This window comes from Leucopleurus acutus, assembly GCF_964270905.1.
Source record: "Leucopleurus acutus genome assembly, chromosome: 4".
Lineage (NCBI taxonomy): Eukaryota > Metazoa > Chordata > Mammalia > Artiodactyla > Delphinidae > Leucopleurus > Leucopleurus acutus.
The window spans coordinates 125,750,095-125,767,913 of NC_139146.1; the positions used below are offsets into that span (position 1 = coordinate 125,750,095).

General features: G+C 43.5%; 1 protein-coding gene across 1 annotated transcript in view; it reads right to left on the bottom strand.

Annotated features, from left to right (window-relative positions):
- The window catches only part of FHDC1 (FH2 domain containing 1), a gene marked incomplete at its 3' end in the record, with an annotated part of 33,407 nt that extends 19,120 nt beyond the window's left edge, over nucleotides 1-14,287 (bottom strand). Inside the window, exons 1-3 of the mRNA XM_082838075.1 lie at nucleotides 13,793-14,287; nucleotides 3,464-3,525; nucleotides 2,693-2,795 (exon numbers count right to left, since the gene is read on the bottom strand). Of these exons, the coding sequence (XP_082694201.1) occupies nucleotides 2,693-2,795; nucleotides 3,464-3,525; nucleotides 13,793-14,272 (645 nt within the window). The 5' untranslated portion in view covers nucleotides 14,273-14,287. The remainder of the gene's footprint in view (nucleotides 1-2,692; nucleotides 2,796-3,463; nucleotides 3,526-13,792) is intronic.
- Between the last annotated feature and the right edge of the window lie 3,532 nt (nucleotides 14,288-17,819).

Consider the following 17,819-nt stretch of genomic DNA (forward strand, 5'->3'; position numbering starts at 1 on the left):
TGCTGACAAGTTGACATATTATGAGTGACACTCACGCCAGTACTTCGTGAGAGCGGAGGTGACGCAAGGCCGGCCTGAAGTGAGGTGGGGTTTGGGGAACCTTTGCCCTTCCTTCCTCAGAGGGCGGTGGTGGAGTGCGGGCCAAGGAACTGCTCTGGGGTCAGACAAACCAGGTCAAACCCACCGCCCTCGACAGCCCATTAGTCACGTGGCACTAGACAAGCTCTATCTAACCTGTGTGGGCCCCAGTTTTCTCATCTGTTAAATGACGAATAGCTTACAATGTCACTGTGAGGATTAAATGAAACACACACACACACACACACACACACACACACACACACACACACCATGGGTGTGATTTATTGACCTTCTGTGTGCCAGGCACTGGGCTGAGCACTCGATTGCCTCTGGCCCCGTCCGGGGCCTGGAACATGGGGCACTCGATCAACGTGTCGCCCATCCTCGTGCTAAGAATGAGCACAAGACGTTACCCCACAGACCTAGCAACGCACAGTGAGGCACAGCGATGCGTTTATTAGCATTTTTCTGCCACATTCCTAACCCTCTCTCAGTTGGCCGTGCCTCCTCCTTGGCCTCTTCTCCATCCTCTGCCCTCTACCCAGGACTGCAGGGTAGGTCCTGCGTCCGAGTGGGGCTGGGCCGCCCAGCACTGCCAGTCTGTCCCTGCGGTGGCAGCGGTCAGGGGGTGGCTCCCTCCGCGGGTCTGGGGAGGGCGCCAAGCAGCCCTGAGGACTGTCAGGGCGCACCTGCTGAAGGAAGCTCCCGGAGGAGCCCGAGGGTGTGCTGAGCCGGTAATGTAAACAAGCAGCAGTGTGACAGCTAGTCAGATACTCAGACCCCGGTCACTCCGGTGACCCCGCAGTGGGAGGGGGAGGGCCTGGCCCAGCGGCTGGGAAGGCAGGGCAGGACCCCGGGCGTGTCTCGTCTCCGGGCTCAGCTAATCATCTGGCGGTGAGAGAGTGCCTCGGAGTCTCAGGGCAGCGCTGGGGTAGGTTTTAGTCATCACTCTCTTAACAGCCTCTTTCCTCTGAATTATATCCCACAGACAACGCAAGAAACAGGGTTCTTTAAAACACGTGAGGTTCGACAGCTAAGCTGCTTCTTTGAAAGATCCTTCATCTTCCACAGGCTTTGCATTTTTAAATTTTTTTAAGTTTTTAATCGCCTCTGATTGTTAAATTAGGAAGGAAGGTATTAAGGAAACCGCATTTAACCTTCTGCCTCTTCATGGCATGAAGCTGGCAGCCTCCCTCATGCCTAACTCCCACTTAGTTGGAAATTTAGAGCTCCGTTAGGACTAGGTATCAGAGCAGTCCTAAGGAGGAAGCATGAAAAATGCCCAAGCGGGGAGAAGATTTCCAGAGCAACTAAATCTTTTTGAAAACTCAATTCATTAAACACTATCCATCCTAATAAAAGGTCTTGAGTACACCTGAAACCAACACAATACTGTAAATCAACTACACTTCAATTTAAAATATACATTTTGGAATGCCCACTCTTCACATAAAAGATTAAGGAGTGTTCAGTATACAGGATCCAGGGTAAATTTTGATCTAATGTACATTTCCCTCAACTCTTTAAGACGCTTTACTAACATTAACAAATGCCATTAATTAATCTTGGCTTTGGTAAATTATAATTGATTTGCAAACAGAAAACCCAAGGTGGAGAGAGCAGCTCAGAATACATAAATAGCCAGTTACCCCCGAAGACCCTCCGTTTGGCACTGTGAGTTTATCACTGATGGAAAAGAAAAAGCACAAATACATTTCTCTTGTTGTTATTAATGGCACTAAAGTCATGTTCCATAAATTATGTCTAGGAGGTGGAGAGAGATCGGGGAGGGAGGAGCCAGCAATGTGTGTAAAAGGATAACTTACACTTTTTACTTCATGAGGCTCTGTATTATGTAAATGTTTACAAGCAAATGTATTCGTGTAGCTTCTTACTGAAACTTTTAAAGGGTCACTTCTTCAGAAATAGACAATATCACAATTTTGGAAGGTTTCACAAAACTGTTTTTCTCTTTTTTATCCTATCGAGCTCCTAATCATTCATAAATTCAGTTAATTCACTCCAAAAAAATCAATACTTTATTTATATTGTGGTACTATATTGCTATCATAGCAATCCCCACCTTTTAATCCATTATACAGACAGCATTTATTAACAATTTACCTATCTCTCCAGTTTTTAGAGCATCTTTATTCAAAAGTGTTTTTTTTTTTAAAAAGTATATGTATTATGAAACAACCCCAGGTACACCCTAGGCAAAGATCATCCTTAGATGACAGAAAAGGGAACTAACATTTACTGAGCTCCCATGTGCCACGTACCATGTTAGATGCATAACGAGGGCTTAATCATCAACAGTCCAGTGAGGTAAGCATCATTATCCTCATTTTACAGGTGAGGAAACTAAAATTCACAGGACTTATGAAAACTTGCCCAACTTTCTCAATTAAGGGACCAGCGCCAATTTAAGCCTAGGTTCTCCAACTTGCTAACCCATCCTCTTTCTACTGGGTAACTTTTAATTGTTAGGCGAGAAAACTCCGGCTCTGGGTAGGAGAGTGCCCTTCCCATGTGAGTTCTGACATTCCTAAAAATATTAAGCTTTTATTATCACTCCTAACATTTAAAACTCACACCCCAAATTCCTTACCTCCTCTGACTCTGGCAAAAGCTTAAGAAATTCACGTAATGTCTCTGATCCATAATGCTCACTCTTTCCTTGATGAATATCTTCCACAATGGACAGAGGAGACCTTGAAAAGACAATGATCAGATTCCCTTTCACATTGGCTGCAGTGCCAAAGAAACACAAGCCAGGGGACATGAAAACAAACCCCCTCCACCCTCCCTCCCATTCCACCTCCTTCCCAGTCTGATGGGTGGTTTTGTGTCAGCGATCCTAAGAGCCCCACTGCCAGGGAAAGCAGGGATCCTGATACACCAGAGGCCCCTTTCCCCAGAAAACCATCCTCGGGCATCCCAGAGAGGGCGAAGCTAGCAACAGCCACTGGGAGTCTTCTCTGGGAGAAGAAAAGCAGTTCTGCGGGACTCCTGGAGCCAGAGCCCTCTCCTTTCCACTTGAGGACACGTGAATTAAACAGTGTTTGACTCACCCATCCATCCTCCACTCATGGAGCCACACCTCAGGTGAATTTATAAATTCCCTGACGTGTCAGGCATGGACAGATGCCCCAAGGTAATTCTGCCTGGACTCCAAGCCACCTGATTATGTTTTTATGGAGGAAAACAGCGGAAAGCGACACACACTTGGGGCCTCCTCAAGCCACGTGTCTAAAAACAATTTGAAAGTATGAGGGATGGCTTTCCCTCGTTAGAATCTGCGTTTTGGCTCACACCCACGGACTCTGATGCTGACGAGCAGGGATGTGACTAAAGTTTCAAATGTGTGCAAACATCTTACTTCTTAAACTGCTTTAGAAATATCCCAATGTTCATGCTCCGTTTTGCATCCAGGATAGTAATCTGGAAAAAAACAAAGACACGTAAGATCATTAAAGTATGAATAAGAAGAGTTGGAGGAAAGAAGAGAATTAAAACCTATCAAAATACAACACCAATTTCAATGTATAAGAGAGTAATTCCCAATATGTAAATCTGGTGACTAACTGATGCACCTAATATAGTTTTATGAATATCAAAATGCTATTATCTCACCAAATTTACTTTCTGCAATATGTATTTCCTTAATGGTAATAATTACATATATCTGGGATTCCCTGGTGGCGCAGGGATTCCCTGGTGGCGCAGAATCTGCCTGTTAATGCAGGGGACACGGGTTCGAGCCCTGGTCTGGGAAGATTCCACATGCTGCGGAGCAACTACGCCCGTGAGCCACAACTACTGAGCCTGCGCGTCCGGAGCCTGTGCTCCGCCACAAGAGAGGCCGCGATAGTGAGAGGCCCGTGCACCGTGATGAAGAGTGGCCCCAGCTTGCCGCCACTAGAGAAAGCCCTCGTCCAGAGACGACGACCCAACACAGCAAAAAATTAATTAATTAATTAATTAATTAAAAAAATAATAATTACATATATCTTTTGGGGTTTTCTTTGGCTGCACCATGTGGCTTGCAGGATCTTAGTTCCCTGACCAGGGATCGAATCTGGGCCTACATCAGTGAAAACGCTGAGTCTTAACCACTGGCCCACAGGGAATTCCCATATAGATCTATTTTAATATTGTATAATTTAAAATAAATTATTAACATTTTCTAAATTTTGCAATTTCCTCTTAGAATAGTAGAGCCCACATTTAAAAGCCCTAATTTGGAAATAGATGTCTTAGCATAGCAAGAATCATATGAAATTTGAACTCTGAAGCTATTGCAGAGTGAGTCCCAACCCTGAATCAGGGATGTAAAGGGACCAACACTGTTATTTTCAGAAACATAATAAAATTCTTAATATTTTTCTAAAGGAAAATTTTATTTTCATTGGGAAAGAATATGTATGTCCCGCAGCCCTTTTAGGAGGAGGTAAGAAAGCGTCCTACACTTTATTTACTCAGAATTTAAAAAGAAAAACTTTTGTGCTGTATTTTACCAAGTCTAAGATGCGTTGTTTTTGTTTTTTGGCATATGAATATCTCTGGAATCAGGATATGTCTGATAATATATGGATCATCTCTGATTTAATAAAATATGGTGGCCATTCTAATGTACCATCCAAACCCAGATTTTGGCTGCAATAGATTTAAGCTGTTCAGAATTACAGTAGTCTCCCCTTACCCACAGTTTCAGTCACCCTAGGTCAACAGAAATCTGAAAATATTAAATGCAAAATTCCAGAAATAAACAATTCATAAGTTTTAAACTGTGTGCTGTTCTGAGCAGAGTAATGAATTCTGAAATCTCACGTCTCGGGACGTGAATCATCCCTTTGTCCAGCGTATCCTGCCCGTTAGTCGCTTAGTAGCCACCTTGGTTATGGGGTTATTGTCACGGTACCACAGTGCTTGTTCTCAAGTGACCCTTATTTTACGTAGTAATGACCCCAAAGTGCAGGAGTAGTGATGATGGCAACTTAGATATGCCAAAAAGAGGCTGTAGAGAGCTTCCTTTAAGGGAAAAGGTGCAAGTTCTCAATAAGGAAAGAAAAAACTTGTATGCCAAGGTTGCTAAGATCTACGGTAAGAATGAATCTTCCATCCATGAAATTGTGAAGAAGGAAAAAGAAATTCTTGCTAGTTTTGCTGTTGCACCTTGAACTGCAAAAGTTAGAGCCACAGTGCGAGATAAGTGCTTCGTTACAATGGACAAGGCATTAAATTTGTACAAGATATTTTGAGAGAGAGACCACATCCACATAACTTTTATTATAGTACGTTGTTATTGATGAAATAAAAATTCGCATTCTAAGGCAAATCGAGGAAAATGTAAACATAAAAATTTTTCTCTGCCCTTTGGCCTCCTCTTTCCCCTCTACAGGCATTGCGTATCTGCCTTATGCATCGACCAAACCTCTCCATCAGCAGAAATACCTGCTCAACCATAAAGAGCAACATTCTCCTGGCATCAACAAGATAACTCCTTAGGAGATAACCTTCCTTCTTAATCTTGTAAGGGGCCACCATGACCTATGACCCACTATTCGCTTTGTACGGGTAGATCTGGACTGTGTAAACTGTCAATAATACGTCATTTAATGCACAGTCCTCTGTCTCAAAAATTTATACAACTGTGCTTTGACCTCTAATGGGCAGAACAGTTCTCAGAGCTTTCTGAGAGGCTCTCCCGGGTTATAATCCTCAATTTGGCTCAAATAAAATTTTCTGTCTTTCTTAGATCAGCTGATCCATTTTTGTTCGCTGACATTATTGTTGGTTTATTTTGTTATTCCTTATTGTTGTTAATCTCTTACTGTGCCTAACTGATAAATTAAACTTTATCATAGTTGCGTATGTGTAGGAAAAAACACAGTACAGATTTTTCTCGACTTATGTCCAGATAAACCCACCATAAATTGAAAATACTGAAAAATGCATTTAATACACCTAATCTACCGAACATCACAGCTTAGCCCAGCCTACTTTAAACGTGTTCAGAACCTTTACATTAGCCTACAGTTAGGCAAAATCATCTAACACAAAGCCTATTTTATAATAAAGTGTGGAACATCTCATGTAATTAATTGGATACTGTACTGAAAGTGGAAAACAGAATGTCTGTCAGTGTATCGATTGTTTGCCCTTGTGATCGCATGGCTGATGGGAGCTGCTGCACCACCATTGCCCCAGCATCACAAGAGGGGCTGTACCGCAAATGGCTAGTGGGGAAAGATCAAAACTCAAAATTCCAAGAACGGCTTCTACTGTATGCCTATTGCTCTCACACCATCATAAAGGAGAAAAATCTTAAGTTGAACCATCATGGGACCATCTGTGTATATAGGGTTTGGTACTATCCACGGTTTCAGGCATCCTCTGGGGGTCCTGGAACGTATCCCCCGCAGATAAGGGAGAACTACTGTAATAATTTGGAAGGGTTTTATCAGACTAAAATTTAGACAGAATCTTTTTTCAGCGGGTGGGTATTGTTAAATACAGAAGCCATTTCTTTGGAAGTAAATATCCAGGATACATGGAAGAAAGATAACCTTAAAAGTCCGCAATTTTCCCCATTTGTTTTTTGGAAAAGGGAGATGAGCGAAATAGGAATGTTGTTATAAAGCTCTTTCTTTCCAAAAGTATGTGATACACTGTGAACAAAAAAGAATCAGGTTTCAGATTAAATGCCTGATCTCCGGGCCTGCTTCTAAGTTTATAAGAGGCAACAAGTCTGTTAACCAAAGTTAATGGGACTTCCTGGCTAGAAGGTTAAATTTTTACAAGAGTGTGGTTGCCTTCTTTTGAAGACTAATCTTAAACAATCACATTATTTACTGTCCTAGGGGTTTATTTCATGTTAACACAATCACCTGCCAGCCATAAACTAAACTCCCAAGCTAAAAGGACAGGCTCCTTGTTGGAATCCTACCCACGGATTACAGTTCAAGTTCAGTGTAAAGGGAGGGGAGAGGAGAGGGGAAAGAAAGGGTGAGAATAAAACCTGTCAAACTTAACATCCTTTAAGAGGAAAGCTTTTACCAAAGAGAGGAATCTAAATTTAAGACAGAAACTATGTGCTTATTATAATTCACAAATTACAAAGTAGGAGCATGTGCATTGACCTGGCTATATATATACATATATCCGAAGAGCTTTCTCTGCACTCACTTCTATCCAGAATGGGGGAAAAACTTTTTATATTTTTTCATTAAATTACCACCTCCTGCTACATCTAACCCTTGACAGCAGCACCCTCTCCGCCTCCACACCCAAGCCCCACCCTCATCCTCTTCACCCCTCAACCCTCTGGGACTCTGTATCCTCAGCCTAGATCCATAGCTATTATTGCTGGAAAAGTGGTGGAGAAATTACTATTATTGTTCCTATTTGACAGATAAGGAAACTGAGCCTCAGAGATGTCATTTTATACCTTCCCCAAAGCAATACTGAACTGAAATGCCCCAGGGTCTCTCTGGTTCCTGTTCACTCTAGTTCCTGTGACTTTCAATATTGCTGCAGATATAGGAGAACAGAGAAGTAGGGAAGGTTCCCCACCAGCCCAGTATACACATTGGGATGCTTCTCTGGGAATGGGGGCAGACCTGCAGAGAGCCATCCACGGGGCCTGGCCGAGGCCCCTGGTGACCCCAGAGTTGTATCTGTGGGACGAAGGCCAGGACTCACGTTCTCACCAGCTGAGACGGCCGCGGGGAGTGGAGCTCAGGCAGGGAGTGGAGCTCAGGCCGCGGGGAGCACAGGGGGCCACGCCTGGGGCAGCAGCTGTGTCACCAGCGAGGAAACTGGTCACTAATTTAAGGGAATCCAGCAATACTCCTAAGGGAAAACCTGGGCTGGCCATCGCTGAGCGGCGTAAGGGGGAAAACAAAGCCCAGCGCCTCCTCCAAACCACAGGAAAATGAGACAGTTGATAAGGGCAGGGACAGCGCACTTCTCTCCGGGCATCCTCAGCTCTGCCCAGTGCACGGGCAGTCTCCTCTCAGAGGGCATCACACTCGGCCTTCTAAAGCGGTGTTATTACACAGTCCTTTAAAGAGGGTTATCACTACATGTGTAAATTAGCTTATCTTACTTCCCAAAGGCTTGCCGGCAGTTCAGACGCCCAAGCGTGTGCAGCTAGAGGTGCTTTTGAGTCACTCCCAGGAGCGCACTCCTGGCGGACTGCATAGGTGGAGACAAACAACCCTGGGAACAGGGGTGAACTGACCTGGCCCCTCCCTCCCCACCAGTTCAATTAATCCGTACCTACTCTTCTGGACACCGCAGGCCTGCTGAGGCAGGTGTACTCAGCACGTACAGAGCTCGTGGCCTGTCCCATTAAAGGCCCACCCAAGAGTTACGCCATCCCTGGTGAACAGGGGAGCAAAGACGTCAGGAGATGTGCTCAGCTCATCATCCACGGCAAAGACGTCCCACCCGCTCTCGTAACAGTCTCCCCACAGGCTGCCAGGTGGTGGGGCTGTTCAGATCCCTCTGAGGCACTGAAACAGCAGTGCTGCGTGCTCAGGGAAGCATGTGAATGGCTACACCCCCAGCCCCACCTGTTCAAACCTCCATATAAGCTCTCCTCCTTTTCTTCGTCTGCAATTCTTGCACTCTCATCCATCCACCACAAAATCTGCCTCCCATATTCGTTAAAGGAAGAAGGAACTTTTCTTTTTTAGTTGTGGTAAAATACACATAACAGTTACCATCTCAACAGTTTTTAAGTGTACAGTTCAGTGGCAATAGGTACATTCACACTGTTGTGGAATCATCACCACCATCCGCCTCCAGGACCCTTCATCTTGCAAAACTGAAACGCTGTCCCCATTAAACACTAACTCCCCACTTCCCCTCCCCACCCCCTGGCAGCCACCATTCTACTTTCTGTCTCGGTAAATCGGACTACTCTGGGTACTTCATATAAGTGAAATCATACAGTATTTGTCCTTTGGTGACTGGTTTATTTCATTTAGCGTAATGTCCTTAAGGTGGAAGAAGAAATTCTTAAATCACTTTAGCTTCAGTTTGTCAAAGGAGGCTTCCTTACCTACTTAAGTAACACTAAATAGTAGTTATTTCAATCCTATGTCAGATCTGAAAAGCAATATTTAAAAAATCTTCCTGTATCCACTAATATAGACTTAGCTTTTGGGTTCTGACGGTTTTTCATTCTTTTTAAATTTTTGGTTGGCTATTCATTGGGTAATGTCCCTCCCCCAGCTCTGAGGAAAAAAATGATAGTCCAGTTGAAGCTTTTTTTTCCCTTTCAAATACTCTACCTAGTTCTATAGTTCTCAACTGAGCATGTCTCAGAATTCTAGAACATTCTGGGACCATAACAAAAGTTGACAAAGAATGACTGATACCTGAATTACTGTGTGGGAGAATAACATTACTTTTCATAAACTTAGAAAAACCAATCTTCCTTCCTTCCTCTCTCTTTCCTGTCCTCTCTTTTTCTAATAAGCAATTTTTATTATTTCTTATGTGGGATAATTAACTAACACTAATTGTAATATTACCACAGGCACCATAGTGAATGACCTCAAGTGTTTCAATGTTTGCATTTTCTTTTTCATTTTTAAATTTCAGTTTTATGGAGGTACAATTGACAAATAAGACTGTAAGATATTTAAGGTGCACATCATGGTGATTTGATATATGTATACACTATATACTTGTATACATTCCCTCCATCACCTCACATATTTACTTATTTACTTATTTATTTTTTGGTGAGAACAATTAAGTTCTACTCTTTTAGCAAATTTCAATTACAGAATACAGTGTTATCAACTATAGTCACCAGGTTTCACATTATGTCCTTAGACCCTATTCATATTATTGTGTTTTCTCTGTGAACCCCTATTTTGACTTATCATAGTGATACCTTATAAGATAGCCTCTTTGCTCCCTTGGTTCAGTTCTGTCAGTTCAGTTTACTCTCTTTGGAGGATACCAAATGGCTAGGGCTGTCCTTGCCTTGAGAGCATTTCAGATTCTGTAGGGAGACAAGGGTAGCCCCAACTAACCAGCTCTGAGGGGCTGAAGAGCAGTGCTAACAGATGGATGGGGGCTTCTCAAACGTGAGATCACCAAACTCGGAAAAGAAGGTGGAGTTTGAGTTGAACCTCTTTATTATTATCCCCAGTAATACCCTTTGTTATTTCTAATCACTTTACTAAAGTTTATTATTGTAACATCTGTAGCTTCTTCAAGTTAATTTTTGTCTAGCAAAGAGACAAAACCACTTCCCCCTTTACTACATGTTCTAACTTACTATTTTAGATGTTGTTCTACCTAAATTCAGCCATTCCCAAACCCAGCTCTTCCCTGTCTCCCAGTAACTTCTTCCTTCGTAGTATAACGGAACTTATTTGTAGTGCTTTACAGGCCCTTTAAAGCCGGAGCCAACCTCATAATGGCAGGCCATTTCTGTAGGAGGTTATTACATTTCAAGGGAACATAATCTGATCCGTGGCATGTCTGAGGCTTCAGAATTATGAGCTGTGTGGCAGCAGATGGGAAGGCCACGTTTCCAGGCTCAGGATGGGTCCCTCGGCCAAACATGCTATGTGTATGTATTCTCCAGTCCACACAGTTTCAACCCTGGACTCTACTTTCTACAGAGTGAATTGGAAGATTTATTACTGGTCCATGTTAGACTATCATTCTGCTGCACTGTAACTTCTTTAAAGAAAATCTAATGAGGGAAGAAAACAGCATGTACTATAGTCTTTTATCAAAAAAAAAAAAGTATATATAATACTTCAAGCCATGTTGGAGATAGCATGAAAAATGGAAACTAATTCTGGGTAACCCTCTGTGATGTGACAATATTATCTAATCTTCCCTTAAATCCATCCACCTACACTACTTATCCTACCTGAGTACTGAGAAGTTGAAGAGTTAGATTATCTTACGATACACAGTCATGGCAGTTTAATTTTTCTTTCTAGACTGCTATCTCGCAGATTAGAACCTACATGTGTTAAAGATATCTGCACACCCACCATTCATAGCAGCATTATTCACAAAAGCCAAAAGGTGGAAGCAACCCAAGTGTCCATCAACAAATGACTGGATAAACAAGATGTGGTATATACATACAATGGAATATTATTCAGCCTTAAAATTCTGGTACATGCTACACCATGGATGAACCTTTAGGACATTATGCTGAGTAAAACAGTCCAGTCACAAAAAGACAAATACTGGGACTTCCCTGATGGTCTAGTGGTTAAGACTCCGCTCTTCCAATGCAGGGGGTGTGGGTTCAATCCCTGGTTAGGGAGCTAAGATTCCACATGCCACGTGGCCAAAAAAAAAAAAAAAAACAACTCTTCTGAAACTCTTAAATGGTTCCTTTAAAAAAAAAAAAAAAAAAGACAGATACTGTGTGAGGTACCTAGAGTACTCAGGTTCATAGAGACAGAAAGTAGAAGGGTGGCTTCCAGGGGCTGGGGGAGGGGGGGAATGGGGAACAGCGTCTCAGTTTGCGAGATGCAGAGGATTCTGCGGATGGATAGTGATGGCAGCCTTCCAACAACGTGGATGTTTCTGTGCCACTGACCTGTACGCTTACAAATTGTTAAGAGGGTGAATGTTATGTTATATGTATTTTCCGACCGTTTAAAAAATAATTGTTCAGTTTCAGGTTTTTTCTTTTTTTAAAGTTAAAGAAAAACAAACAAAAAGAGTAAAGAAATGTACCTAGGGTGGAGAGAGGCAAAAAGAAAGATTCTTTTTACCTGAATTTTAGATCTGGCCTAAGAAATGGACTTCTCTGCTTCTGCCATAGGTGGGAAAAGATGCCACACACCCTGCCACTTCCTTCCATCAGTGGGTCTTAACCCCTCTTGAAGTCACTAACATAAAGCAGCAAGTTCCACACAGCCCCCTGAACTATCACCGGCCAAATAAACGTCCCCAGTTTATAAAGGACACCGCCCATTCTAACCTGGTCAGCTGCCTCCCCAGGAGCGTGATCAAGCCAGACCCCCTTCTGTGTGTGACAGGGGCTTTCCTGAGACATGAGCTCCGTCTCCACGCACCCATCCACTCTTTCCTTTAAAATGCTTCAAGGCCAGTAAGTAGAGCTAGGAAACACTGGTGAGCATGACCTACTGCCCAGCAAGGAGCCTCTGCTGGAAGCTGGGGCAGAGGCCAGTGTACTAAGGAAATGACTTCTTGCTCCTTCTGATACTGAAAGGATGCACTGAGAAATCAAAGGCCTTTGCATAAAGGAAAGAGCGGGGAAGGCCAGGTTCAGCACAGGAGGGCACTAAGGATGTGCTGAAGACTTCCTCACAAATCATCTCACAGCTTACGCCTAATTCTAGTCCTAGGATTCTCCACATTTTATAATAAATAGACTCTTGGCTATTTCAACGGGGGACCATCCCGCCAGCTTCAAGGGCCCCCAAGTGAATTCCTGAGCCAGACAGAGAAAAGAGGTCAATACTGTCAGCTCAAGAATTCAATAATGCAGAGAGCTGCTACTTCATTCCAGAGCCCTGCCTGCCCACGCTCTTATCTAGTCAGCTCTATCTTTGACCTATTTTCTCTGCTCCTTTACAACAGATTAAAAAATGATGCATTTCTGTTGCCCCCCTTTTTTTTGTGGTGGGGGGTACAGCATTCTTTTCTTTTAACCCCGGTTTCCTAATTATTTCTTCTAGCAAATAGAGGTTTCTTAATTTACTTTCATGTTTCTACCCAGAGAGTAGTTAGAAATGTAATTTTTTACTCAGTTTCTATGATGTTCGGTGACCTGTAGCTCTGAAGCCATGCTTTCACTTACCTTCTTATAACTTGCTAGCTTTATTTTATTTTTTTTTAAAGATTTTTTCGATGTGGACCATTTTTAAAGTCTTTATTGAGTTTGTTACAATATTGCTTCTGGTTTTTTTTGTTTTGGCTTTTTGGCCACAAGGCACGTGGGATCTTAGCTCCCCGACCAGGGATCGAACCCACACCCCCTGCGTTGGAAGGCGAAGTCTTAGCCACTGGACCTCTAGGGAAGTCCTAACTTGCTAGCTTTATATTTTCCTCAGAGTAACACAGTTCCTGTTCACTGGGAATGTGCTTTGTAGAAAGTCTATCTGAAAATAGCTTTATGCTTTGGCTCTCGGGAATCTGTTCCACAATGGCCAACACTTAATTCAGAGATCCGAAGAACGAAGGCCACCTCACAACACTTGTGGAACGAAAGCTGGAGGGAAAAATAAAGATAAAAGTCTAAGGATGTACACTATTTAATGATGTTATTAAATAAAAGGCACTTTGTCTCAGAAACCTCCAGTTAATCTCAGGTAACTGAGTTCAGGAGCTCAGGTTTTTGTTTCAATGGCGACTCATAATACTGGGCTTCAGCAGAATTGCTCCACCAGGGGAAACCAGGCAGATGTGCTGGAGGCGAGGTGCTGCCGGGAGGCCAGGAGCGAGGCCTCCAGATAGCATGTTCCCCGCATGAGGTCACCATCCTCTGGGATGTCTGCCAGGATACGGCTCGCATGCCTCTCACACTTTTTTGCTACTCAGCTCAAGCTCATCATTTCCAAAGCACGTTCACTTGCATTACCTTGTTTCTCAGTGATTCTGGCAGGTTTTGAAATGTACACACGTCCCCAAACACAAAACAGTGCAGTGTGGGGAGAACCATCCCCCCGTGGACCATTCTTACCTCTTCTCTGCCCTCCCTGAAGGACGAAGTTAAAGGCCCTCCTCGCCCAGAAGGGGAAGACTTGGTGGTATTTTCTTGCTGCCCAAACAGCTCCTCGACGCTCTTTGTGTCAATTTGGTAGTGGCGCTGCTCCCTGGCTGCCAAGGTCCAGATGTTGGTTTTGCCACGAACTTGCTCCTCCGGGATGGTTTTCCAAAAAAAGCTCCTTATCCGCTTTTTCTTACCGTGGTGGCTGTAGCCGTTCAGGTGAGAGGTCGGGGGTAGTCCTGGGGGGGGAGGGGGGACCGGAGGCCCCCCAGGCAGGGGAGGGGGAGGGGGAGGGGGAGGAAACCCTTTCCCTGAGTATGGGCATGGTGGAGGTGGAGGGGGTAGAGGAGGAGGCGGTGGTGGCGGCGTTTGCCCAATCATGAATCCAGCTGTCGTGGCAATATTCCCATTTCCTTTATCACTGACCAAGGAGACACAATTCATAACGTGCATAGTACTGTTGCCTTCTAAGGAGATAATTTCTTGACCTTGGGGAAGCAGACAAGCAGACACCGACATCAAATTTGTGTCATACTTTTCCGCCCGCTAGTCTGCCGCCAGAGCAAAGGCAACTGCGTTGTGTGTCATCTTCCAAACCTGCAAAGATAAAACAACTTTAAAATCAGTGCAGGAAAACATTGCTATACTAGCGACTCCCTCCCGAGGCCAGTGCCAGTCCTCCCAGAGTAGTTGGATATTAAAATCAATGAGGGGCCACACATCCAAAAGAGAACTAAAAGGGACTAATACTTTTCTAAATGTGGACCAAATTTTACTACCTGGAAATGCTGCCAAAGCGGCGGCAATAAATCCAACCTGGAAACCTTCCATTCATCAATGAAACACATATTTACCAAGAACCCGCAATAGGTCCAGCAAGTGCTGCTCACTTTCCGAACAAGCTGCTTGTTCATTAACTGGCTCGTTTTCTTTGGGCAGTGGATCCCCAAGCCCTGGGGAAATTACCCAAATGGCTGCAGCCCTAGTGACTCTGTCTTTTTCCAGTACGGACATGTCCCCTACCCATTAGTGGGTCAAAGGGCATCCTCCACCTTGCACATAATAGGCAGGGCATTCGGGGACGATAAAATAATTGCCGAACTCCTTCCCCTGGAGTCAGTGCCATCGTCTTCTCCCTACACTTGGTGATTCTGCTCCCTCGCAAATAGAGAAAAGAACGCCGGACACGAAGATAAAAGGTTCCGGCTCTAAATCAAGCTGTAAAGCTTGCTTACAATTTTAGAAAAGCCATTTTGCCTCACTAGATTTGGAGTTTCTCACTTGTAAAATCAGGAGGTTGGCGCTGACCTCCACCGTCACTTCCGATGCGATCGTTTTGGGTTCTGGTTAAGCTCTCTGGAGCTTAACTCTCTGGAAACCACCAGAACTTCTCAGTGCCTCTTCTGCTCCTTCTGTGACGCTACCAGCAGAGGAGACACACACACACAAGGAGATGCTGCCCGAATCACTCCTGCCACACGGCTACCCCTTATCCACTCGGTCACTGACTTATCTTGGTGGCTTGTGTTTTTATTGACCTTTAAATATTCGTTTTTGTTCATTTGTTGTGGACCTGAAGTGAAAACAGGGGTCAGAATAACTACAGGTCTTCAGATGTGAGGATAGGTAAGTGGAGATGTAGAACACGGGGCCCCATGTAGGCTTGTGGAATGAGCACCCCAACTATTTGGGTGTGTGAAAAGGGGGCTGTTTCATCCAGGTCATAAAGGGTCACATGGAGGGGCTTTTTAGACTGGACTTCTGAGAGGAATTAGCTTTCTACAGCATTACTGTTCAAAGCTCATAGTTACACATCTTCAGCAAACAATGCAGAATTCTACAGGAGTAAATGGCCTGATATCACGAATTCAAATATTATTAAATCTTTTACACAGAATCATACACAAAAGGCAGGACTGCCTTGGGAGTAAGAGGGGAGACTCCAAGAACAGACTGCTTTTCCTCAGATCCCAGTTCTGCTACTTCTTTAGGTGTGCAACCTGGGGTGAGGTAGTTTATCTAACCTATGTTTCAGCATCCTCCTCTATACTATAAGCACATACCATTCCATTGGTTTGTATGAGAATAAATGAGCTCATATGTGTACACCCTTACCAGGATGGTACATAGTTAGCCATTGTTAACAACTGGTGTCACAGGTACATATGATTTCTCTTTATTTTCACAGGCACTACATTTGCTTTAAAATATGTATTGGGTTTATAGGTAAAATGCTAGGTTACCCTTGGCTACTAGAATCATACCTTCAATATTTCCATTCTCTGCTTTCTAAGTTACTAGGTTTGTGAGCTCTGTCCCTTTTCAATACTCAGTGATTGTATATTGTTATCTCTACATTACAAGAACACATGTTTTTATGAAACATTTAAATATTTAAGTTCTGAAAATTACGTATGGGTAGAAAATAGCATTTCCAACTATTTACTGGATAATTTTTTTTTTTTTAGCATTTTAACCGCTTTTAAGTGTACATCAGTGGCATTAAAGTACATTCGCAGTGCTGTGCAGTGTTATCATGGGATAATTTTTTAGAAAGTAAAACTGAAAATATTTATCCAAGTCAACTTACAGCTCACTTGAGATGCAACTAGCTTTTAAAAGGAGTTTTCATAATTATCATTAGGGGCATAACTAGGCTGCTTTCATAGTTGGCATCCCTAAAGCACATGACTCACTGTCAATTACAGTTTATAGTTAGATCTGAACTCTTCTTTCCTCAAGACTGTACAGGTAATCTTGGCAGTTTACCCTTACATATTTTAAAATACTTCTGTACATGAAATATCTCATGTATTGAAGAATTGCTAATCCTCCAATTCACCTCCAGTTCCAGATATACTGACTTGTTTATAGATTATCTCTGTTAAGAACGGTGATAAGTTAAAAAAGTCTCCAACCTAGAGAGCAATAACTCATTCAGTGCTGCATTTAGTATATGCACAGCTGTGCCATTAAACCTCACAGAGCAAATGTAGAGATACTAAGAAAGAGTGAAAGAGACTATGCCCTCGGAGGTCGTGCAACACCATCTTCTAATACCAAAGCCCCAAAGCCTGTGAGTCCTTTTGAGTATAGTCTGTTTTGCAGAGGAAGTACCAGATTAAAGCTTGTCAAAGTGAAAAGTGACACACGTTAGCTATGCATCAGCAGGATTCTAACCACTGTCACCTCTTAAGAAAGAATGTTATTTTAGAAGGTTAAAGGAACAAAAGAAAATTTACAACATTGTTCCTGGTATGTTGTCTGGCTAATTTTTTCCCAGGGTAACATACAAGGATCCTAGGCCCCCAACAGCTTCTAATGAATGAGTTCTCCAGGAATGATTAGCTAAGATGCTAATGCTTTTACTACAAGCCTCAATAGGGCTTTGATAGGGTTTCCCCCTTGGGCCAGGATTTCCAATGTCAAAGAGATGGCAGGAAAAAGAGAGTGCAGACACACATTCTAACCCTTTCCACAGTCTCACGAGATATTAAAACAGAGGATACACAAAGAATATTCGATTTACTATGGTACTGTCCGCAGTAAAGATGCAAACGCACACTCTCCAAATATGCTAGGAGAACATAGGTGATGCAGCAGCCCCAAAGACGGCTGTTTCACACAGCGGGCAGCCGCCGGCAAGGACAATGGAATTAGCCTTAGGCTGTATCTGGAAAATGTCAAGTGTCCCATCAATCTCCCCAGGGCAAACAGAGACAGGCTTGTATTTAACATCTCACCTACAGGTTGGGGACCTCAGCAGCAGCAGGGGGGACGGCTGCTAAGGTTGACAAATGACCAGCCCTGAGTAAACTGTACAGCTGTCACAGTAAGTCTCTGAAGATGAGAACTTCTCTTTGAGTCCCCTGGGTGCTAATCATGACCCATTGGGGGTAAGTCCCCGTGAAGGCCCCTCCTGGGGAGGCTACTAGCTCAGCTGAGCATCTCCCAACTGTGTGGATTTTTAATAAGGGGATGCTGTGGCCATGTACCTAGC